This window comes from Elephantulus edwardii, unplaced genomic scaffold, assembly GCF_000299155.1.
Source record: "Elephantulus edwardii isolate Elephantulus edwardi_28Jun2011 unplaced genomic scaffold, EleEdw1.0 scaffold00137, whole genome shotgun sequence".
Lineage (NCBI taxonomy): Eukaryota > Metazoa > Chordata > Mammalia > Macroscelidea > Macroscelididae > Elephantulus > Elephantulus edwardii.
In genome coordinates, this window is record NW_006399887.1 from 7,643,840 (window position 1) to 7,670,582 (window position 26,743).

A 26,743-nucleotide genomic window follows, 5' to 3' on the forward strand; every position below is an offset into this window, starting at 1 on the left:
AAAACTGTTAACTATCTCCATCTCTTCACCATCCATACTGATGCTGCCAATTGACCCAGTGGTGAGAATCTTTGATGTTGAGCTTCAGTCTGTATTGAAGGCTGTAGTTCTTGACCTTCTGCAGCAAGTGTTTTAGGTTCTCCTCAGTTTCAGCAAGCAGGGTTGTGTCATCTGCATAACGCAGGTTATTGATGAATCTTCCACCAATCCTTATGTCCCATTCCTCCTTGTACTCTCTATTAGTGTAGGATATTATTTATTATATATTTACCATGTTTTCTTCTTGTTATATACAGTCAAACCAGAAATAACTGATAGCTGACCCTCTAGCCAGTAAAGCATACAAGAGTTGACTTCCCATCTTTCTTTCACTGCGTATCTGTTATATTTGAACCATGTACCTTTGGTTTGACAGCTCAACTCCTTACCACTAACTCACCAGAGACATCTCATAAAATATCTTTTATTACCTTCAGTGTAAGAAATAACAGGAGAAAATTTTTCTGTGTCCTTTTTTAAAAAGATACTAAGCTGTGAAAATTTTGATATTGAAAATTATTGATTATGCCAAGGACTTCCCCCCCCCAAAAAAAATAACCAAACCTAAATCTGTCTTGGATAAAAAGTGTAGGTGGAGTGCTCCTTAGAGGCAAGGATGGTGAAACTTTATTTAACATATTTTGGCATATTATCAGAGAGATTCAAAAAGCAGAAAGTTAGGGTACCCTAAAGAAACCATCCAACAGATGTATGCACATCTGTGTTTATTACTGTGTTATTCACAATAGTAAAGAGATGGAAGTAACCCAAGTGCCCATCAACAAATGAATGGATATAAATGCTATAGTTTTTCAAATATTATGGAACACTGAAAAAAAAATGAACTCGTAAACCATTACACAACATGGGTAACCCTGAAGGACATTATGCTGAGTGAAATATCTAAATCAGAAAAGGACAAATAGTGCATAACTCCATTGTTACAAAGAAGGACTGACATCGAGGTTGGGAGGATAATAGGAAAAGAGTGGATAGATAAGGAATACTATGTTAGAACAGCTGAAGGAAAGGACTGTTTAAAAGCAATATATGATTAGGCATTATATGTAAGACAATAGTCCAGAATAAGAGGTACATTGCAAAAAAGACTGGGGAAGGGGAGGAGGTGAGAGGTAAAGAGGAAATTGTTCAACAATGAATTAAGGTTGCATAGTGGAGTGCATTTGGGGTGGGGTGTGGGGGGGGCCAGGGGCAGGGTCTGGGGCATTGTATACCAACTAAGAAGTTTATCTTTTGCTTTTCAAAGAGAGGAGCGAATTGTGGATGAGGGGGGTAAAGAAAAAAGTGCAACAATGAATGAATGAAAATCCAAAATCTCTGTAAATGTTCATTTACATTAATAAAACAAAATTAAAAAAATAGAAAATTAACTGGGAGAAAGGAAAATATGCAACAATGAATGAATTAAAATCCTACTTTTATGTAAACTTTTACTAAACTCACAATTAAAATTAAAAAATATTATTAAAACAACAACAATAAAGCAAAAGGTTAGTAAAGGAGAGAAATACCCTCAATGAGATATAATGAGGCAATAACTAGAACAATATACTTCAGTACAGTGGAAATTGTAAGGCTTGGGTAGGATAACAGTTGAAGCTGACTTTATGGTACTTAATAATAATGGTGGTTTGTGTTAAAAAAAAGTTAATAATTATATAAAACACCAGAAAAATTATATTAAGAAAGGAGTATAATTATACATCCTCAAGATGTATGAGAAGAGAATAGGTATTCATCTTATTTATATTTCAGCTCAGAGGATCTTTCCTCTTCACAGCCATTAGTTGAATGACTACAGTCTCTCATGAAGATATATCACTGTTGATGCAAATTTTTAAATTGATTGTAAGTTGACTATTAGATATAACATTGTGTTAAGTGCCTTTGTTTTCTTAAAATTTATTTGACTAAGTTTCTCTTAATATAAAAATAAGAACATCTAGATATAGTTTCAGAGCTCGACAATGATAAATGATGATGGAAAAAAAGTCAATGCCTTTGAGTTGTGTTGTTGGAGAAGAATATTCACTGTCTCATAGACTTCCAAAAGAACAAACAGATACAGGTCTTGAGTAAGGTAGAGCCATACTGCTTCATAAAAGCAAGGATAGTGTAGCTCCATCTCACATACTTTGGCATATTGCTAGGCGAGGCTATTCCTTGGAAGGGAAAATCATGTTATAAGAGAGGAAGACTTTCAATGACATGGATTTTCCCAACTGCTGAAATGGGCTCAATATGTCAGAGATACTGAGAATGGCACAGGATAGAACAGAACTTGGATTGTTGTGCATGGAGTCACTATGAGTCATTCTCATATCACAACAACAACAACAACAACAACAATAATGCATTGTTCAAAACTCCAATGTGTTGCCTTCCTATTGGAGCCACTGCTAATCTGACCCTCCATTGAGTTACCATTACTGTGTTTATTTTTTTTTTTCTTGCAGAGCTTATCATTTCCTCTGTCATTGAAAGACATTTGTTCTACAGATTGAGCATAGGTATTTAATTCTTTTCATCGGTGTCTTGGTTTGTTAGTAATGCTATGACAAAAAAAACAGATGGTTTTAAGTAACAGAAATGTATGTTCTTGCAGAATATAGGTTGCTACAAGTCTGGATTCAGGATCTTACTTTTTAGAAAGGTTGCCATCATCTACTCTGGGGGAAAATCCTTGTCTCAGCTCTTTTTGCTTTCTTCTGCATATTCTCTGGAAGCTTCCAGATAGCATCTCTCTATTCCTCATTGGTACGCATATCTCAATCTTTTGTCTATTTTTTTAAATATACATTTATCAGAGAATTAGGTTTAAGACACACCTAACCCTAATATTAAGTCATAAATAGGATTAAAGAAAACTTTATTCCAAAATGACATTATTTCCAAATGAGCTTTTTGTTAATGTATTGAATTGTATCCTCCAATCAAAGCTCTCTGAATCATTGTAATTATTGTACATTTTCAGGATGTAAGGGCAAAGAATAAATAATTTATTTCATGTATATTCACATTCAAAGGGTCACTGATGACACTGTGGCTAAAATGCTCAGCTGCTATCCAAAATGCCAGAGATCCAATCGTCTAGCCACTCAGTAGGAGAAATACGTGGTAGAGTGCTTTCATAAAGACTTGGAAACTCTATAAGGCTGTACGACAATAACTCTTTGGTTTCTATGGGTTGCAATTCACTTGATGGCAATTTTTTTGTTTACTTTTACTTTAATTTTATGTTTTTTTTGAATACAAAATGTATTTGTATTGTGATTCCCATATTCTTTCATCCACATTGTTCCATACAATCATTCCCATACATTGTGTTTTATAAAATGAAACATTAATCCATGCCTGCCTGCCCTTGTTTCATCTTTTCAGGTCTGTACTGGATCTTTTCCTAATTCCTTCACTCCCTGACTCTGCCCACCAAACTCTGTGACCCCTTGCTTTCCTCCCTACTCCCTCCTTTGCCCCCAGGACTTTCATACACATCTTACTAATTATGTTTCTTTTACAATAACGGTCATGTGCAGTATTTGTTCTTATGAGACTGAGTTAGTTCACTCAGCATCATACTTTCCAGTTTCTTCCATGTTTAGAATTATTGCTCCTGAGGGATGTGTATTTTATATTCCCAATTGTCTTTCTATTTGTTTATTACAGTGAAACCCATGATAGCAGGACTGTTTTGTTTGTCTGGATTTTGTAAAATTTCCTCCTATGACAGAGTACTTACCCCTTCCCTAGTACTTTCTGTTAAGAATCCTACCCCACAGACACCTTGTGACAGATTTCGACTTTAGACAAGACGGAGCTTTTACAGGCTTTACTATGTAAACACGACTATGATTATAAATTGGGAAATTAAAAAAATCTAAATACCCTGAATTATTCTATAAAAATGAGGCTGCATCATGAAACTTCAAAGGAAAGACAAAACAAGTTTTCAAATTAAACCAATTATGTTTAATCTTGATTCTATTATTTAATAGCCTTGCGTCCTAGATTTTTTCTTTCTTTTTCTCGTGCTTAAAATATTAAGTATTGATTTTCATTTAATAGGGCTGTTTTGCATCAAATGGAGAAAGAATGCAACATAGTTTCTTACAAATGGTAGACAATGGTTAATTGGAGACAACAGCTAATAAAAATAATATAAATAATTATAATACATTGCTAGGAAAACTATAAATTCATAGACCGAAAACAGATCTTATTGTTAAGTACTGTATTGTTGAGTACCTTATTGCTGAGTACTCTAAAGTCAGAACCTACCCATAGCTTACCTTCTCATGGATTTTCAGAGGCAGTTAATCATAGAAGAGAAGATTGCCCATCCGTCTCCAGAGCACCTGGTGGCCTCAAACCCTGTGCCCTCAGCATTGCCAACACATCTTCTTGCCATTAGGCCACCAGAGCTCATATAAACTAAGGGTATAAGTATGCTTTTTAATATTTTTCAAGAATAATCGCTTAAAAGTAACAAAACAAAAAAATGCTTAATCGGTATAGCAATTCTCAGAGTATTATTTTAGAAAATCGTGATCATCACACATGTATAAAAATTGAAGAAACCTTTTGTTGTAAATTGCTATGTAGTTGGGGCAGACCTAAAGACAATCACGTGTACAGTGATATAAAACTATCTGGCTCTGGCCTTCCATGAGGAGCTGTTGCAGAACCTACCCACAGGATTGTCATTGACTGGTTTTCATTAAGTAGGTCACCAGAGTTTTTTTTCTTAATCCATCTTACTCTGGATCTTGCACTGAAGCCTGTTAAACACTGCTGGTTATCAGAGGCAGCTAATCCCATGGGAGGAGATCACCTAACCTTCTTCCACAGAGCAGCCAGTGGACTTGTACCACCTTTCTTCAGGATTGCAGCACAGATTGTTGGCAGTTGGTCATAAGAGCTCCTTACTAAACACCATAAAAACATATAAACCTTCGATGTTAGATGGCAATTTGTGGACATAAGGTCATTTGAGTTCTTGATTAATGCTTCTATAATGCTGATTGTGCATTCTAGTAAATAGAAACGGCTAAACACACCAGTCTTTTCTCCATGCATCATGATATTGTTTCTTGATCCAATTGTTAGGATTTTTGTCTTCTTGATGTTGAGATGCAACGCACACTGAAACCCATAGTTTCAGAACCTCGTCAGTAAGTGCTTCAAACTGTCTTTCCTTCTGTAAGCAAGGTTGTGTAATCTGCATATTTCAGATTCTTAATGAGAAAATGCATTACAGAAAAATTTACTTTCTGTTATTGCAAAAAATGAGGAAAAACAAGCAGAAAATAATATTAGTAAGATCAATTTCCAGATTACTTCTGTGTTCCCTTGGAAAAGGAAGTAATGTTAAGAACATGTATATTTTTCCCCATTTTCCACTTCCAAAACATTGTTAACATAAACAACATTTTCTTTCTTGAGAATATATATTTGATTATAAAAATAGTGGCATATTCTATTCTCCCTAGTGATTGCCCATCTCTCTGACACATAACAAGTGATTGCAAACACCATGGCCTGTATCAGACGCTCCTTAGTCTCCAGAGAGACACCACTGATCTTCAGTACTTTGGAGAGGTCCTTAACAGCAGACTTTCCCATTGCAATATGTCTTTAAATTTCCTGGCTGCTGGTGCCAAAAGTGTTGACTGTGGAGCCAAGCAAACTAAAGCTGTGAACAATCAGTTGGACAATGACTATGGAGGATAGAAGGAGAATTGATGCCTTTGAGCTGTGGTGCTGGAAAAGAGTACTGAGTGTACCATGGACTGCTAAGAAAACAAACAGATTCATCCTGGAGAAGGTTAAACCAGGCTGCTCCTTGGAGGCAAGGATTCTGAGGCTCCGTCTAACATACTTTGGACATGTTGTAAGGAAGAACTGGTCCTTGAAGAGGGACATCATGCTTGGTAGGGTGGAGGGACAGCGCAGGAGGGGAAGGCCCTCTATGAGGTCGATTGATTCAGTGATTGGGGTAATCGGGATGGATGTGTTGGAGACAATGAGAGTGGCACAGGACAGGGCAGAGTTTAGGTCTGTTGTACGTAGGGTCGCTGTGAGTCACAAGTGACTTGACAGCACATAACAACAACAACATATTCTATATGTCAGTGTAGATTTAATTAAAATTTAATGTATAATTGTAATGTCCTTAGTCAGGATTGTTTGGGTTTTGTATAATTGAGTCAGAACTGATCCATTGCTGACCCTATAATGAGTTTTCTGGAAGAGGTTGTCCATCTTTCTTCCATGGAACAACTGGTGATTTTGAACTGCACACCTTTGGGTTGTCAACGTAGCTCCTTATCACTAGACCACCAGAGTTGATCTGATCAGATTTTGCAAGTATAGATCCTGGATATATCAACTTAACCTCTCTCAATTTGTTTTCTTAAATTCTAAATGCACTGAACGCTGGCAATGTGAAGGAAATCTGGCATTGACCTATTTAAGCTCTAACAGTCAACTATTTCTAAATTGAATTAGCTTAAAACATAAAATGTTTATTTATTATTGTTGTTGTTGTTAGGGGCCGTTGAGTTGTTTACAACTCATAGTGGCCCTATAAACAATAGATCTGAACCCCGTTCTATCCTGTGCCATCCTCACACTTCCTGACATACAAGAGCCCATTGTGGCAATCTGTATGAGTAGGTCTTCCTCTCCTTTACTGACCCTTCACCTTTCCCAGAATTATTTCCCTCTCCAAGGAATAAACCCTCCTAGAAACATGCCCAAGTATGTGAGGTGAAGCCTCATCATTCTTGCCTCCAAAGAGCACTCTGGCTGCACTCTCTCCAACACATACTTGTTTGCTCTCTTGACTGTCCACGGGATGTCCAGTGCTCTTCTCCAACACTGCAGCTCAAAGGCATAATTATTTTTCTGTCATCTTTATTGATTGTCCAGCTTTTAGATATATAGCAAGTAATCGGAAACATATGTCTTGAATCAGGCACACTTTAGTCCTCAAACTGACATCATTACTCCTCAACAATTTGGAGAAGTCCTTAGCTGCAGATTTTCCCAGTGCAATGTGTGTCCTTATTTCCTAACTGCTGCTACTAACGGTGTTAATTGTGGAACCAGGTAAGATGAAACTGTTGACAGTTTCAATGTCTTCTTCAGCTATCATCATGCTGTCCTTTGGTTCAGTGGTAAGAATCTCTGTTTTTCCGACATTGAGATTCAATCCATACTGAAGGCTGCATTCCTTGATCTTCTGCAACAAGTGCTCAAGTCCTCCTCATTTGCAGTATGCAGGATGTGTTCTCTGCATAATGCAGGCTATTGATCATGTTACGTATTTTTTAGGCCAACTGTTACTCTTCTCCAGGTCATTTGCACACAGGACATGTAGTGATGGTATTCCTTCTATATGAGTATGCCTAGTTCTTTCCTAGAAGGACTAGCGAAACAGAGAATCCTTCAGTGGCACAAACTTCTCCTCAGTGATGGCCTATGCCACTACTTCTCATATTTTATCATCAGAAGGAAGGCACATGACTATTTTTGAAATCAAGAGTAAGACATATAATCTTTTGACAAAAGCGTATTCCAAGCCTTACCTATAATTTTACTCATTGACTAATAGAAGTTATATGGTGGAGAAAGATAAACCTACAAGAAGAAAGAGAGGATATATATGGACAATCATAACTGATTCTATTGTATTTTTATAAAGATTAAATTAAATATTAAATAATTCATCATGTTAATAAATATTGATATATTGATAGTGGTTACCCTTGATGGACAGTTTGGTGCAGCTAAACGGTTAAAACAAGCTTGGAAACAAGGAGTGGCATCACTTCTGAAATAGCTTGCCTCCAGAAACTCTATGAACTTGGAAAAATTACGAAAGCTAAATAATTGTTCAGGTCTTTAATTCATAGGGTCTGTTTGAGTAGTCTGTGACTCTACAACACTTAACAACAACAACAACAATATTGTATTTACCTGACTTCAACAATAAAATTACATAATGTTTTGAACTTTTTTTCATTGGAGTGCAAAAGACTTATTAAAAGGTGGTTAATCTCAGACTAGTCTTGCTCAAATGAATATGGGCTTACTTATGGATAATAAGTAGTGGCATAATGTGTAATGTTTAACATTGCTAACCAAAGGTTGATAGTTCAAATCCATCAGCAGCTTCAGTGGAGAAAAATGGTCAGTAACTTCCAATGAAGACTAATAACCTAGGAACCTGATGGAGTGTTGTCATGAGTCAGAAGCCAATGTTGTTATTAGGGACTGTGGCAGCAGCTACTACTTGTAACAACTCCATGAACAAAAGATTGGAACCCTGACCTATCTTGTGGCATACTCATTATCTCTGGTAAACCTGAGCCCATTGCTATAATCATTATATCAATGCATTATCTCCTTGAGGGTCTTCCTCTCTTTTAATGACCCTCTGACTTTCCCAATGTGATGTCTTTTTCCAAGAACTAGCCCCTCCTGATAATATGCCCACTGCATGTGAGAAGAGGCTCACTTCTTTGGAATTAATTTCAGAGTTTTTCTTTATTAAGTATTATTTTGTTTTTCCATTAATTAATGGGAAATTAAGTTTGTTGCTTTTAATGAATACATTGATATATGCAGTTAACATTCAAAATATTTTCTTTTTCTGCCAAAATTCAAAGGTAAGAAGAATTTTTATATTTCTTATATACGGACATCATGCTTGGAAAGCTATTGAGAGAAAACCCTCAACAAGTTAGACTGACACAATAACTGGAACAATGGGCTCAAGTATATCAGAGATGATGTGGATGGCAGGGGATAGGGCCATCCTATTGTTCTACTCCACAGCACATAATAACAACAACAGCACATTGTGCTGTCAACCAAAGAAAAGCTACTAATATCTGATGTTTGAAATTTCCCATCTGCTATCCAAGGGAGAAAGTTGGGCAGACTTTTACCATTAAGATTTTCAGACTTGGAAACTTGATTGAGGATGTTGTTATGTGCCATTGAGTCACCTGTGACTCATAGTGACCCTATGTATATCAGCCATAAACTTTTCTCTGTCCTGTGCCAATCTTACTGTCTCTGACACACCTACCCCTATTACCCCAGTCACTGAATCAATCCATCTCATCGAAGGTCTTCTTCTCCTATGCTTTCCCTCCACGTCCCTCTCCAAGGACTGATCCCTCTTTGTAACATAACCAAATTATATCAGACGAAGTTTCAGAATCCTTGCCTCCAAGGAGGAGCCTGGTTTCACCTTCTCCAGGATGAACCTGTTTGTTTTCTTAGAAGTCCATGGTACATTCAATACTCTTCTCCAACCCCACAGCTCAAAGGCAACAATTCTCCTTCTATCATCCCTAGTTGTTGTTCAGCTCTCTGATGCATAGCAAGTAATTTCAAAGACCATGGGACCATGGTCTGTATCAGGTGCACCATACTCTCCAGACTACCATTGTTGCTTTTCAGTACTTTGGAGAGGTCTCTGACAACAGACTTTCCCAACACAATATGTTTTTTAATTTCCTGGCTCCTGGTGTCAAGAGTGTTGATTGTGGAGCCAAGCAAACTAAAGCACTTGACAATCTCAGTCTTCACCATTCATCTTAATGCTACCAATCAGCCCTGTAGTGAGAATCTTTTTTTTCTTGATATTGAGCTTCAGTCCATATTGAAGTCTACAGTCTTTCACCTTCTGTAGCAAGCTGTTCAGGTCCTCCTCAGTTTCAGCAAGCAGTGACAGGATAATATCCATACGGATACAAGGAAGTTTAATGAAAACCACTATCATTTTGATATATGATTGAGGATAGGATGAGAAAATTGACTGGGTAGTAGGTAGAAAATTCACATGGAGAGTCAGGGTTTCAATGTAATTGACACATAATTTCTTTCTTTCTTTCATAAAGCCATTGTGTTGGAACCAGCTCATAGTTTGTAAATTGTACGGGGGTGACTCCAACTGCCAGAGAGACACAGCCTTTGGGTTAGCTGTGCCACTCTCTATGGACTATCAGAGCTCCTTATTTACATAATAAAAAGAGTTACCTGTTTATTTGATGGTAGGTAATAAATAGGATTTTGCTTCCTCCTGCTCTTTACTGGGAGCTCTTGTGGCCTGTTATTGTTGTAGTGAACCATCAAGTTGTAACTGACACATAGCTGACCCTCCTGTGGGTTTTCAGAGCACTGGAGAAAACTGCCCATCCTTCTCCTGTGGAGCAGGTGGTGGTTTCGAACCTCAGTGCCTTCAGGATTGCAGCACGGGTTCTTACTTCTAGGCCACCAGAGCTTCATGCAGTAAGGAATTATTTTTTCAACCAAAAAGAAAGTGGTTTGAGTCTGCAAGCCACTCCACAGGAGAAAGATACTACCATGCAGTTTGTTTTCCAATTGACAAAAAAGGGTTTGAGTTTTCTTGATTCTATGTTAGTTCTTCCACTTCTTAAATTTGGTAGCCACACAAAATTAAAAAGAAAAATGTCAGGACAAGTATGCATGGCTAACAATAAAACAGTCTGAAAAGTTCATGGAATAGGTAAATGTATACAAGTATAATTTATTTGGCTTTCAATGACTGTTCTTGAGTTAAGTTTTGAAATTATTTGAATGTTAGTATTTTTTGACTTTCACTGAATGTTTCAATTATTGAATGTTATTATCTGAAGACCATTTAGAAAATAATTATTTCATTCAACACCATGTAATATCATATTTGCAATGCCTGATTTTCTATAAATACAATATGATAACCTTGGTTTGGTTTTGTTTATTTTATGTACATGCTTTGGTTATGCTATCTGTCATTCAAATTTTCTTTGAATTATTTAGTGTTGATAAAGCAGATGATGAAGATGATGAGGATTTAACTGTGAACAAAACTTGGGTCTTGGCACCAAAGATTCATGAAGGAGACATCACACAAATTCTCAATTCATTACTCCAAGGCTATGACAATAAACTTCGCCCAGATATAGGAGGTAGGTCTACGCTGTCTGTCTGGGATTGTGAACCAGATTTAAGTATATATATTTAATTTTTATGGATTAAATAGTAATTACATAATGTTATAAAATCCAATATTATTTTCACTTCATTGATTTTGTCATAATGATTTATCTGATATTCCTAGAATAACTGTGATATATTAGGGACTATTGTGTTTGACAATTATAAGGTAAAATGGATACTGTTTTGTGGAGTTCAGTCTGATGTAGGAAGACAGACATAAAAATATATTGATACAATTTTAACAGTCACAACAAGAAGTACAAGAGCAGATATAAAGCTATTTAAAGACTTGAGAAATTCTACATAGAAAAGCTAGTATATAAAAGGTAAGTGAGAGTTCTAATTAATGGCTGATGTCACTGCTTTTACCTTGTAGAACTATAAATCTTAAAAGTATCAAAATATAGGTAATCCAACACTTTTTTCCCAAAGTGGTTTGTGATTCTTGGTTGTTTACATTTTCATATAAATTTGAATCACATTAATCTTGTCACACACTCACACACCATAAAAGTTCAGTATAAGCAAACAAATATAAAGGGACCAAACATACAAATCAGGAGACATTTGGGTTCAGTGTCAATAAATTCTTTTTTTTAGTTACTGTATTTTTTCCATCTTCCTTTGAGACTAGTCCTGTATCATTCAGTGTTTTTCCTGGAGAGTTCTTCAATATTTCAACTTGAAGGATGGCTTTCCCCCCATACTCCCTTTTCCTTTCTTTTAGTTTAAGAAATGCTGAGGTTGGTTTTCTAGCTCCATGCTTTTGCACATTTCACTGTATTATTTTTGCTTTATCATTTCAAGTTCTTCTTTGAAAACTTCTGTTCGACTCTTTTATAATTCTTCCCCCTTTTGTTCTGGCTCTATATTTAAGTACAACTTTCAGAGTCTCTTCTGAAATCTATTTTGGTCTTTTCTTCCTTTCCTGTCTTCTTCATAATCTTTTGCTTTCTTCATTCATATATGGTGCTCTTGATGTCCCCTTTCAACTCATCTGGTCATTAGATCATTAGCTATGAATATATAAAATCCATTCTTGGAAGGATTTTTAAGTTTACATGAAATAAGCTCAAGATTTCATTTTTCTTTTGTGGGTTGTTTAAATTCTCTTTAGTTTCAATTTGAAGTTACATAGGAGAAACTGGTGATTTTTTCCATTTTTTTTCATAGTCTTAGTTTGGGTGCTGTAAGTGAAATTTTCTACTTTCTGTCTGTTTGAACATATGTAGTTAATTTGATTTCTGTGTATTCCATCAGGTGAGGTCCATGTCTGTAGTTCAGTATACAATTCTTTCATGCCATCTGTAACCTTTTATCTGTCATCAAAGCTGAATTTTCCAAGTAACAGTCCTTTTCCCTCCAATTTTTACATTTCAGTATTGCTTGACTATTCCATAAATTTCAGCCATCAGAAATTTCTTTTTTGTTGTTTCTGTGTACCATCACGTTGGAACCGACCCATAGTTCTCCTTCAGTGGGTTTTCAGAGGCTGTAATCACCTAGACGGAGACTACCCATTCTTCTCTCATGGAGTAGCTGGTGGATTCAAACTATGTGTCTTTGGGATTGCAACACAGATTCTTAACCCTTGTGATTGGCTATAGTTGAAAGATAGTCATATTTACAGATCTCCTTTGGGTGTGTGCATAGAAATGATTCTTTCATTGATATTACTGTACTTCAGAACAGACACTGATAAGTGTTTTTGAAGATTAATGTTAAACTATACCTCTTCCATTTTTTATGCCCAGCATAATTGTCTGATAAACAATGGTTAATATCAGTCCATTTTAGCCTTGAATATGAATCTTTATGTTTTCCATGTAATTTTTGATGACTTTCAAGTTTCCTAGTTTTGTACTTTGTATATTCTATGTTCCAATTATTGATGAATGTTTGCCTCTATTTATTCTTAATTTGGGTTCATTAATTTGTTCATTAATTAATTTGTCTTCATTAGGTAAAAGTTCTATTTCATGTAAGTCATTAGAGTATACTCTACATTGAAGAAAATTAAAATTAGGAGTTTTGAAATATTGCAGTGTGGGAGAAAAGTACTGAATATAACATGAACTTCCAAAATAACAAACAATTCTGTCTTAGAGGATGTGCAATTAGGGTACTCTTTCAAAGCAAGAATGATGAAACTTCATCTCAGTTAATTTGATCCTGTTGTCAGAAGAAGTCTTGTCGTAGAAAAAGATATAATGTCTAGAAAGGTAGAATGTAAAAGAAAAACCCTCAACAAGATAAACTGACTTAATGACTGTAACAATTTATTGTTGTTGTTAGGTACAACAACACATAGCAACCCCTCAAACAACAGATCTGAACCTTGTTCCATCCTGTGCCATCTTCACAATCTCTGACACACTTGAGCATGTTTCTATAGTCACTATGTCAGTCTATTTGTTTGAGGGTCTGCCTCTCTTTTGTTGTCCCTCTACTTTCCCAAGCATAATGTCCTTCTCCAAGGAAAAAAAAAACAAGAAAACAAAAAAAATCTTACCATTACACTGTTAGGCCATATCCTGATAAATATGGAGAAGTTTGAAACTGCTAATGACGTCATCTTTCCCAGATCCACAATCAATATACTTGGGTACCAGCAATCAGGAAATCAGGAGACATATTGCACTGGGAGAGTATGCAATCAGGCATCTCTCCAAATTACTGAGGAGAAATTCTGTTAGTTTGAAGACTAAAGTGCATCTGATTCCAGCCACAATCTTTTGAGGCATTTACTATTTATCTGAGAGCTAAATAATGAACAAGGATGACAGAAAAAGAATTGATGCCTTTGAAGTATAGTGTTGGAAAAGAATACTGAATAATTCAGGGATTGCCAAAGAACAAACAGATAAGTCTTGGAGAAGGTGCAACCAGATTGCTTCTTGGAAACAAGGGTGGCAAATCTTCATTCCACATATTCTGAGCAAGTTGTTAAGAGAGATTATTTACTGGAGAAGGACATAACGGTTGGAATGGTGAGGGATGATGAAGGAGTGGAAGACCCTCAGCAAGATGGATTGACACAGTGACTATAGCATACGTCTTGACTGTGACTGAGATTGTGAGTTTGGCACAGGATAAATGAGTTCTGATCTGTTGCCCATAGGGTCACTTAACTCAATGGCACCTACCAGCAACAACATCAATAAAAACATGACTTCTATTCACTATTTACTAATTGAGCATTGATCTAGAAAGTATAGATAAAACAATTTCTATCTGAGAAATTACATTATTAAAAAAACTAATAGGAAGTAAAATAATACAGTAAATTATAAATAAAGGATCCCTAGTGGTGGCTCAAGCATATTGTTGTTGTTGTTGTTAAGTGCTGTCGAGTTGCAGGTGACTCATAGCGACCCTATGAAGGAGAGTCCTCGACACTTGGGTGCCTTTCGTCCTCTCCCAAGGTTCATAAGGTTTCTGGAGGCAAGCTATTATGGAAGTGGATGACACTCCTCCTTCCAATCAAGCATATTAGAAATGTAAATAATAGCATACAATAGGGCAAGGTTCAGATCTGTTGTTCATACGGTTGCTATAAGATACGGCAGTTGACTCAGTGGCACCCAACAACAATAGCTAATTTGAGGAGGGAGTGCTGCTTTGAGTGCCTTCCAAACTGAGAGGCTCATATTTGACGCAATTATCTCTGTACATGTTGTGCTGCTATCCATATTGTTTGAGAAATAGATGGGCTGTCTTGCTTCTACTTTTTTTTTTTTTTAAATCTGGAAACTCACTGACACCTGTCCATCTTGTATGACCTGCTGGTATTTGGAACAGTGGTCACAAAGTTTTCTACAGCATAGCAACTTGCAAGCTACTAGCATATGGCTCAGAATTTTCATGAATAATGTCTGCTGTTTTTCTGGCCACTCTTATCTTCATACCTTTTCAACATGTATGCAAACAGATTATCCAAGAGGCTGGGTTCTATGAGGAGAAGTGTGGCGTAAAGATTGGTGGAAGATCTATTTACAATCTGCGTTGTGCAGATGACACAACCCTGCTTGCTGAAACTGAGGAGGACCTGAAGTGCTTGCTGCAGAGGGTCAAGGATTGCAGCCTTCAGTATGGACTGAGGCTCAATGTCAAGAAGACAAAGATTCTCACCACTGGACCAATTGGCAGCATCAGGATGGATGGTGGAGAGATTGAGATTGTTCACAACTTTAGTCTACTTGGCTCCACGGTCAACATTCTTGGCACCAGTAGCCAGGAAATCAAAACACGTATTGCGGTGAGAAAGTCTGTGTTTAGGGACCTCTCCAAAATACTCAAGAGCAACAGTGTCTCTCTGGAGACTAAGGTGCGTCTGATACAGGCCATGGTTTTTGCAATCACTTGTTATGCATCAGAGAGTTGGACAATGACCAAGAAGGATAGAAGGAGAATTGATGTCTTTGAGCTGTGGTGCTGGAGAAGAGTATTGAATGTACCATGGACTGCCAAGAAAGCAGACATTCACCCTGGAGAGGGTTAAACCAGGCTGCTCCTTGGAGACAAGGGTTCTGGGGCTTCGTCTGACATATTTTGGACAGGTTGTAAGGAGGGACAGGTCCTTGAAAAGGGACATCATGCTTGGGGAGGTGGAGGGACGGCACAGGAGGGGAAGATGAGGTGGATTGATTCAGTGACTGAGGTAATCGGCATGGGCGTGTCAGAGACAGTGCGATTGGCACAGGATAGAGCAGGGTTTAGGGCTATTGTACATAGGGTCACTATGAGTCACAAGCGCCTCGACGGCACATAACAACAGCAACAACAATACCTTATATTTTGTTTGATTGTTATTTTTGTCTCATTTTTGAACTAACAATTGAATAACTTTTTAATAGTTCTTTTATCTTTAATCATGAAGAATCAAAGAAAAGTTAGTTGTCCATTTAGTATTTCTCCCTCATTTCTGCCATCCATGAGGACTTGGTTAACTCAGAATGAGGAAAACCAAGTCCTTTAATTTATTTGGTTTTAGTGTCAGGACCTGACTCAGGTGGTTCATCCATTATTGCTGAGTCTCCCTGCCTATCTCCTACTACCATTCGCTTTTGAGACCTTAATGATTTTTTCCCTTTATTTTGCCGTATTTATTTTTTAAAATTTTCTTTTTTGCTGGTTTACATACAAAATTCATGAAGTTTGTATACCTTATTTTTCACACAGGATCCTTCCCCTTACCCCTTCCCCCTCCCCAAACTGTGTGACCCAAGAGAATCTTTGTTTTCTTTCGTTTTCTCTACTAGTTTATTTATAAATCTCGAATACAAATTCGAACAAATTCTTTCCATTTTCCTCACACCCCCAACCCATCAAATTGTACAACCCAATCATTAGCGCCCTCTCCCCCTGCACATTCATATGCCCTATTTAATTTTTATGGGCTATGTCTCCTTAACCAGCTGCTTCGCTGGAGAAGGATGGGTACTCTTCTCCCCTGGGATTAACTGCTTCTGAAAACCCACTGGAGGGTGAGCTATGGCACACAACAACAACACAACAATTGCTTATATATGTTAACACCTAGAACTAGCTGTGTGTTTTCTCGGTGTAAAATTATTTTAAGATGTTCATAGAGATTTGTGGCTTAAAGAACTGAAAAAGAAAGTTTTCATCTTTCAAATTAAAAACATTGGACTACTACTTTATCTAATTACAGATTTACTGCAAAGTATGTTTTGGTTATATTGTACTATATAGATTTTCTATTAATCAGAACTAACAAGAAGAAACCTAACAACAACAATAGTAACTCTTGCTTTGATATTTGATATTTGTGTATCTGCCTAGGATAACATTATACATCTCCTTAAACTTTGCCTTTGGGAATTAATTTAACTATCTCTCTAATGTATAGCACATAGTTGGGGCTTGTTTTGAGAAAGAAATAAAAAGTACTTTTCAGAAAAACACAAAAGTAAACAAATAAAAAATAATTTTCCTTTTATAGGAAAATTTAGCTGTTTATATTTATTTATATTATTTTTATGTTTGTTTTAGATTGTCATAATAATCTTAAATTATGCTTATCCTGGATGAAATGAAGTGGCACAGTGCTATATGGCAAGAAGTCAAGGAAGTTGAAGGCAGTGAGATTGGCTTAGGATAAAGCAAGTTTTAGAGTCATGGCTCATAGGGCCATTATGATTCAATTGCACATAACACAACATTTTACTATATTTATTATGAGCTGCGGGCTCTGTACTTTAGTTGATAATATATTTTGTATATTAATTTTAGAAACTGTATGGTTTGTTTTAGATTCACTTTTGCATTTTCACTTTAATGATGTCTTATTTTGTGCCATTAAGTTGATTCAAATTCAGAGAGATCCCATAAATGACACAGTAGAAGAGTATTATAAAACTGTATAGGCTGCAATTCTTACTAGAGCAGGCTGTTGGGTCTGCCTCTTGAGGAAATGCTGGTAGCTTTGGACCACAGTCTTTCAATTGACAAATGCTTTTCCATTTTGCTATTTTTTCCTCTTGATAAGTACATTTAATCCATTCACATTAAGTGTGATTATTGACAGGCCAGAGCTCTGAAGGCCTAGTGACAAGAAGCAGATGCTTCAATCCCAAAGGCATGCGGTTTGAGACCACGAATTACTCTGTGGGAAAAGGATGGGCAATCTCCTCCTGTGCAATTAGCTACCTCTGAAAACCCACTGGAGTGTCGGTTATTGGTCGGTTCTGACTCCACATTGCACTGCCATGTCTTATTTATTTATTTATCCATTCATTCTCTCATTATTGTAATCTGAGTAAATGTTTACAAAGTAAATTAGTCTTCAGTTCCCCTATTCACGTATAACATTTTTAACAACATTATGATAGCCACTTCCATTCTCTATTGGGTTTTTTTTTTTTAATTTTCCATCAATTTTTCTATTCTACCCCTTCCAATTTCTGACCCTTGTCTTTATACAAATACTGTCCTTCTGACCTTATGTGGTTGATTATTACATGGAGGGAGTACCTTTTTGTGTTATTTTTCACATTTGTCTATTGTTGAGGTTTAAATTGAGTAACAAGTTTAATTTTTTTTTTCAGATTGAAACTAGGTTTTCTGTATTGTGCTAGTTCCTTGTTGATATCAATCAATAAATTTTATTTTTTTCCTTGCTTCTTTTTTCTTAGTTGCATAGTATTTTCTCATAATTCTTCCATTAACGAATACTTTTCTCCCTCCCCACCCTCCCATTACCCTTGTAAGACTATTTATTGATTACCATATATATTGTTTCTAATGATCCATTCCTTTTAGAATGTTTTCCCTTTTACTCATTCCAGCGCAGTATTCATTATCTGTCCTCTCCTATGTCACAATATATAGCATTTGTATATTCACTTTTTAAACTTTTGATTGTTGTTATGACTTGAGTGAAACGTTACGGAGTAGACTGATATTCTATTTTGTTCTTCATGTACGTTTTGGTGTGGCTTTGTGTTATTGGGTTTGGGTTTTTTTTTTTTACATTTTTATAACATTAATATATAACCCCTAGATTGTACGTAGGAATTGACTACCCATTTTTTTAACTTTGCTCTATCATTTAAGTCTTATATGTTTTATTTGTTGTTACTGTTGCTAGGTGCCATAGAGTCGAGTATGATTCATAGTGAGATCCTGTGCTGTCTTCACACTTCCTGACACACTATAGACCATTGCAGCAATCACTGGGTCAATCCACCTGGTTGAGGGTCATCCTCTCCTTCACTGACCCTCCACCCTTCCAAACACCATGTCCTTCTTCAAGGAATAGCACCTCCTAGCAATATGCCCAAAGTATGTGAGGCTTAGCCTCATCATTCTTATTTCCAATACAAACACATATACAGATACATATATATGTTTGTGTGTGTATATATATATACACACACACACACACAGGTATTTGTGTATATATAGATAGATATATACATACATACACGTATGTGTGTTTACCTGATATCCTGAATCTTTTTGCTGAAGTTTTTCTGTCACAAATGTGATTAAATGAAAATCCTTCAGTAGTGATTTTTTCAATATGTTTTTATATTTTGAAAACTATTTTTCCATTGACTTGATATTTGAAGGATAGATTGGCTAGATAGCATCCTTGATTTGTGCTTTCATGTTTTCTTTCTTTGAGCTTCCTTTATAATAAGCTATTTCACTGTTGGCTTGTTCTATATGAAGCTTGTGAAAAGTATGATTTCACTGCAATCTGTTTTCTCTCCTATGTTTTTAAATCTTTTATTGTTGAAAACCTTTTCAATTTTTCTTATCTTTTAATTGGAAACTTTTATTAAGAATTATCTGTTTTTCCCTTTGGGTTAGATTTCTTACTAGTTCTCTGATGTGTCTTTTAGAAGTATAAATTCAAGGTTTTTTTAATTAAAAATACCTTTGTTGTTATATATTATTTGGTTAAATACTGGTTCTGTTCAACAGATTTGTTTTTCTTACTCATGAGTTCTAATTATATGTCTATTAATCTTAATTCATAACTTGTTTTTGGACATTCTTGGCCAATATTTCTTTAACTATTGCTCCAGTCGCTATTTCTCTTGGCTCCATTTATAATTTTATTTGACATTTTTACCATGTCTACTTTGCTACTTACACTTTTCCTCTTAATTCCCATTTTTATTTTTCAACCACTCTATGTTTTGTTTACTATTTGTTTATTGATTCCATTTACATTTTGATGTGTCTCAGCTCTAGGATCTGCATCTGACTTTTAAATGGATTTCAGGTATTTTGCTAACCTTTTCATATTTTGATTGATTTTAAAAAACACATTTGTCTTTACATAACAACTCAAATGTCTTGATAATTTGGTACACTTAAAACAATTATTTTTCTGTTTATATGATTTCCTGTTTCATTAAATATATTTTAGTAGAATACATAAAAATAATAGAAATTCTAGATTATATTATTTATTGATAGGGAAAATGTAATTTTATCTTTGTCTAGTAAAGGAAATCACTCAGTTGGTCTAGGCAAAACCAGTGTGTGTATTTCTGAAATTTTATTTTATTTTTTTTTAATTTTAAGGCACAGCTATTTCAAATGTCTCAACTGATAGCCTGAGGTGTATACCAGAAACCTCTCTCTGTGGTGGGTCCACACTTCTCTGAAGTTACTGAAATCTTTACATATTATTTTAGACTTTTAGCAGCTAACTGACGTTAGGTTTCTCAGAATCTCTCCATGTTCATGCACAGTTTAGGAATTAGCAAATGCCTGAGGGGAAGTTGCAAACAGAATATCTAATTAAATTCCCTGTGGTTTCCTTTATTCCAAGGCAGTCTTGCTGCCTTGATAATTTTTAACTTCAATTTTTGTCTCTCCAGCTAAATTAGGTAACTGCAAGCTCTAGGTCACTGTGTTCTCTTCAGTTACTGCTGCTATACAATGAAACACCATATTGTAAAATGTGCTTGAACAACAAAGTAGAGTTCGCCCTAATGTATTTTTTTTCTTTCTAGGAAATTGTTGAATCATCTTTTAGCCACTTTAGTTTCATTGTGGTTCCTTTAAACTCCCTCTCTCTGTCTTTGTGTGTGTGTGTGAGAGAGAGAGAGACAGAGAGAGAGAGAGAGAGAGAGAGAGAGAGAAAGAGAAAGAGAGAGAGATTTCAAATATATTTTAGTTGGTTTTTATATTTCAATCTATTTCATGTAAATTACTTACCATAAGAAGTAGCAGAAGTCTGTACTTTAATTTCAATCAAATCCATTGCCACTGAGATGATTCTGACTTATAGCAATCCTATAAGATGCATGAGAGCTTCTCTATGGGGTTTAGAAGGCTGTCATATTTATAAGAATAGACTACCATGTTTCTCTTGCTCAGAACAGTTCATGTATTTGAGTCACTGACATGTATATTCCCAGCTGATTGCTTAACTATGCTTCCACCAAGGAACCTTTACATATACATGTGTCCCAGCACCCCTCACCCCTCAATAAGCTAAGTCCCCTGAAAGTTCACATTATTGTATCCTTAATGTCTAAAACAAACAAAAGGTATTTGCAATGTATAAATCATTGAGCGTACAGAATTCCACCCTTCTATTTCTGGCCTCATATCTATTGACAAGGCCATACGTTACAATTACCCTTCCTCCTTCATTGTTTCCAAATTTTGCATTCCAACTACCAATTATTATGAATGAATCTTGACCATATATGTGGTCAATTTTGGGCTGCAATACTTGATAAAAATCTTCTATTTCTTCCTCCTTAACTATTAGCTGTATATATTTGAATAATAGGTCTTCCTTGTATGTGTTTGGATCCTATCATTTAAAACATTGTACCTCAGGAGAGAACTTGAAATTATTATTATACAACACTGTTCTTAGTCTGCTTTTCTTTCCCAGGAGAGTATACTGTGTGATATTGTGTATCAAAGTGGCCAAAGTCAGTCCATCTCCACTCACAAATGCCTAGAATGTTAATGATCATATGTTCCATCTCATTTTTCACAACTTTTAGTTTTCCACCATTTATTCTCCATATGTTCCATGTTCCAAATACATATTAAAGGGTATTTGCATCTGTTTTTTTCTCATTTTGATTGGCTGACAATCTGGACTCTACTTTTAATACTATATCCATGTTTTTGTGTTGTTCATAGGGTTTTTAGAGGCTTTTTATTTTAGAAGCGGATGACAAATCTTTCTAGTCTATCTTAATCTTGGAGCTCTACTAAAACTTGTCCACCATAGGTGATCCCTTCTATATTTTAAACACCAGTGGCACAGTTTTCAGCATTCCAGCAACCTACAAATACAGCAATCTGACACACAAGCACTGCTCTAATTAGAACACTGATAAACAAGCAAGAATACAAATTTCCGATGAAGATCTATTCCCCAAGACAATACACTGACAGATAAGTCTAATAGTTTAGAAGGCTCTATATCTGAGTCCCAGGCACCAGCTCTAAGGGAAGGCTTTCTCTCTCTGACAGTTATAGATGAAGGTCTTTGCCTCTTCCCAAACATATTCCTGTCCTAGCTTGGTGCTTGAGCTATTCAACTGAGCCACACAACCTGAATGACTAACTGGAAGAGATAAAGGCTAATTCCCATTCCCATGAAAGGTAATCCAATAGAATGTGACAATTATTGAACAACATCATTAATGACACCTGAAAGCAAAATACTACTGAGGATCATTCAAAAACAGCTACAATAGTACATAGACATAGAATTGTCAGATATTCAAGTTGGATTTAGAAGAGACTCTGGCACCACAGATATCATTACTGATGTCAGATGATTTCTTTAATATCAATCAGGAGGAATGTCTCTTTATGCTTTATTGACCATGCAAAGGCATTTGACCGTGTGGTTCATAACAAATAATGGCTAACATTAAGAAGAATAGGAATTCAAGAACACTTGATTGTGCACATGTGAAACCTATACTTAATAAGAAGCTGTTGTGTGAACAGAAAAAGAGAACACTGTGTGGTAGTGTAGTTGCTATGTGCCATTGAGTCACTTGTGACTTACATATGTGCAACAGCCCTGAACCCTGCTCTATCTTGAGCCAATTTCATTGTCTCTGACATGCCTACCGCCCATTAACCCAGCTACAGAGTCAATGCACCTCACTGAGGATCTTACATTGTCCCTCCACCCTCCCAAGCATGATATCCCTCTACAAGGACAGGTCCCTCCTTTCAACATGCAGAAAGTATGTCAGATGGAGCTTCAGAACACTTGCCTCCAAGGTGCACCCTGGTTTTACCCTCTCAAAGATAAACATGTTTGTTCCCAATGCAGTTCATGATATGGTCAGTACTCTTCCTCCCTAATCATTGTCCAGCTTTTTGATGCATGGCAAGTAATAGCAAAGACTATGGCCTGGATCAAGCACACTTTAGTTTACAGACTAATATCATTACTCTTCAGTACTCTGAAAAGTTGTCTGACAGCAGACTTTCCCAATGCAATTTGTCTTTTGATTTCCCGGCTGCTGGTACTAATAATGTTTATTGCTGAACCAAGCAAAATGAAGCTGTTAAAATTTTCAGTCTCTTCACTGTCTCTCATGATGCTGCCAATTGGCCCACTGATTAGAATCTTTGTTTTCTTGATGTTGAGCTTCAATATATATTGAAGGTTGCAGTCCTTGATATTTTGCAGCAAGCGCTTGAGGTCCTCCTCAGTTCTGGCAAGCAAGGCTGTATCATCTGCATAAATCAGGTTGTGATGAGTCTCTAATCCTGATATCACATTCTTCCTCACAGAGCCCAGCCTTCTTGATAATATGTTCCACATATAGATTGGAAAGATTTGGAGATAAGACACATCCCTGGAGTACATCCTTTCCAATTGTGAACCATGCAGTGTTTCCTTGCTCTGCTCTGACAACTGCAGGTTTAACGTAAGCACAATCAACTCTTTGGGGACTCCTTTTCTTCTCAGAGGTTGCCACAGTTTGTTGTCTTCCACACTGTCAAATGCTTTTGATTAATTAATGAAACAAAGATTGACATTGTTCTGGTGCTCTCTGCTTTCATCCCTCTATCATTAGCTATAATGTCCCTAGTACCACAGCATCTTCTAAATCCAGTCTGCACTTGTGGTAGTTCTCTATTGATATGCTGTTCCAATTGTTTTTGGATAGTTTTCAGCAGAATCTTGCTTGCATGTGATATAAATGATATTACTCAATAATTTCCACACTCTGTTTGGTCACCCTTTCTTGGGAATAGGAACAAATATGGTTCTCTTCCAGTCAATTGGACAGGTTTCTTCCAAATTTCCCAGCACAAATTTGTTATCACATCCAGAGCAGCATTTGTTTGTTGAAATATGTCTACTGGTATGTGTTCAATTCCTGGGGTCTTGTTTTTTCCCCTAATTCTTTCAAAGCTAGTTGAACTTCTTCCTTCATCACCACAGGCTCTTACTCATGCATTGTTTGATGAAATTCTTCTGTGTCTGCCAATTCCTTTTGAAACCATGACTTTGTATATTCTTTCCATCTTCTTTTAGTGCTTTCTGGATCATTTAATGTTCTGCTCAAAGCATCCTTAAGTATTGTAACTTGAGTTTTTAATTTGTTCTTCAGTTTCTTCAGCTTAAATACTGAGCAAGTTCGGCCTTTTTGGTTTCCTGACTCAAGTCTTTGCACATTTCATTATAATACTTTACTTTGTCTTCCTGTACTGTCATATAAAATCTCCTGTTCAGCTCTTTACTTTCTTGATTTCTTCGTTTTACTTTGACTACTTTGTGCTCACACTTTCTGAGACACAAAAGCCTATTGCAGCAGTCACCTTGTCAATCCAACTGGTTGAGGGTTTTCCTCTCCTTTGCTGACCTTTCACCTTTCCTAACATCATGTCTCTTTCCAAGGAATAGCACCTCCTAACAATATGTCCAAAGTATGTGAGCAAACCTCATCATTCTTGCCTCCAAAGAGCGCTCTGGCTGCACCCTCTTCAAGACATATGTTGTCTTGGCATCCATGGGATGTTCAGTGCTCGTCTCCAACACCACAGTGCAAAGGTGTCAATTCTTTTCTTGTCATCCTTAGTTATCGTTCATGTCTCGGATGCATATTTAGTAATCGGAAAGACTTTGGCCTTAATCAGATGCACCTTGGTCCTCAAACTGACATCACTACTCCTCAGTAATTTGGAAAGGTTCCTAACTGCACATTGTCCCAATGTAATATGTCTCCTTATTTCATCACTTCTCATACCAAGGGTGTTATTTGTGGTTCTAAGCACGATGAAGGTGTTGATAGTTTCAATCTTTTCTCTACCCATCATGACACTGCCTACTGGTCCAGTGGTAAGATCTTTGTTTTCTTGATATTGAGATGGAATCCATGCTGAAGTCTGCATTCCTTGGTCTTCTGCAACAAATGCTTCAAGTCCTCCTCACTTTCACATGTAAGGTTGTTCCGTCTGCATAAAGCAAGTTATTGATGAGTCTCCCCAAATCCTGATGCCACAGTCTTCTTCATAGAGTCCAGCTTCTCAGATAATTTGCTCAGCCAGGGCCTAGACCCTCCACTCTGGGAATTTGACTACTTTCTTGCATGTCGATGGCAGTCCTGATGGGCACGTAAGGAAAGTTTTTGAGGTCATGTTCGATAGATATTACTGTTCCTTTACCCCCAAGAGCAGGTGTCTTTGAGCTTTTGCCTAGGGTGGAGGTCTGCTCAAAGGTGTGGTTTTAAAACTCCGCACAGGGAGGAGGTGGGACTGCAGCCCTAGGGCTAAATTTATTAATTTTTGAATGAATATTCCTTAGAAGATACAGAAATCTTTTGTCTAGTTGCTGAACTGAACAATTTGGTGTTGCTGCGATGCTGCACGCTGTTCAGTAGTCTTGTCAAATATCATAATGGTTACCCATTATGTACAGTGTTTGTATGAGCTTCCAGACTGGCTTATGCTGGGGAAGCAGGAGTGGCTTCCTAAACTAGACGCCTCTGGAAACTCTACAAACACTCTAAATTCTATAAATGTGCAGAAATGATTTCATTTATAGAACAGAGTTGTGTACAGAAATTATGTTAGTTATAGAACAGAGTTCAGATTTTTGTGTAAACCTTACTCTCCATCGTAGTCGACTCGATGACGCTTAATCACTGCTAAATGAAACTAATGTTGTATGCAGTATGAATTAACCTGGGTTGCTGTGATGCTGAACCTTGTATCATTGGGGTATTAAATACCAGAATGGTTTCCCAATGTGAACAGTGTTTGGTGGAGCGCCCAGCTGTAAAACACGTTTGGAAGCAGGAGTGGGGGTCCACTTTCTAAGCCACATGCCTCTGGAAATTCTATGAACTTGAAGACATGATGATAGTTATGGAGAGGTCTTTTGTTCATAGAGTTGCTATGAGTTGCGCTCAACTCGACAGCAGTCAACAACAACAGCAACAACATATAGATTCAACAGGTATGTAAACAGAATACAACCCTGATGTACTCCCTTCGCAATTCCAAACCATGCAGGGCTCACCTGCTTTGCATAATAACCTCCTGATCTAGGTATAGTTTCTGCCTGAGCACAATCAAGTGCTCTGAGATTCCCCTTCTTCTAAATATCAGCCACAACATGTCACAAAATATGACTTTACTCATGGATTTCACCTGATAAGCTGCATAGAATTCAGATCATTGCATTAGTGGAAGAAATAATTGGAGAAGCTCAATATCAGCAGTTAAAACTAGGCCAGGCAGCCAGCTGCTCTGTGGGAGAAGGATTGGTGATCTCTTGCTGTGTGATTAACTCTTCCAACTTTGTGGACAATAATACATGTTGAAGAAGTACAGTGAATGGATACAACCCAGATGCATACCTTTCAAAAAAATAAAATAGAAAAGAAACAAATCACAGCCTAGGCCAGAGGGATACTGTGGGTCAGATTATCAATTATTCTTATGCAAGTTTAAAAGTCCACAGGAACCAAGATATTTTCTTGAATCAATTCCATCTGAATTTCATGATCATCTTAAAAATACGTATGAGGCACTGCTTGAAAACCATGCTTGAAAACTCAACCTGAGTTTTCAAGCATGGAAATACAAAGGAAGAGGAACAGTTGTAAGCAGACACTGGTGATTGGGACATGGAATGTGAGAACCATGAATGTAGGAAAATTAGATATTGTTAAGG

General features: G+C 36.7%; 1 protein-coding gene across 1 annotated transcript in view; it reads left to right on the top strand.

Moving 5' to 3' along the window:
* Positions 1 to 26,743, top strand: part of GABRG1 (gamma-aminobutyric acid (GABA) A receptor, gamma 1) — a 210,847-nt gene that overhangs the window by 41,385 nt on the left and 142,719 nt on the right. Inside the window, exon 2 of the mRNA XM_006894172.1 lies at positions 10,897 to 11,045. Coding sequence (XP_006894234.1) covers positions 10,897 to 11,045 — 149 coding nt within the window. The remainder of the gene's footprint in view (positions 1 to 10,896; positions 11,046 to 26,743) is intronic.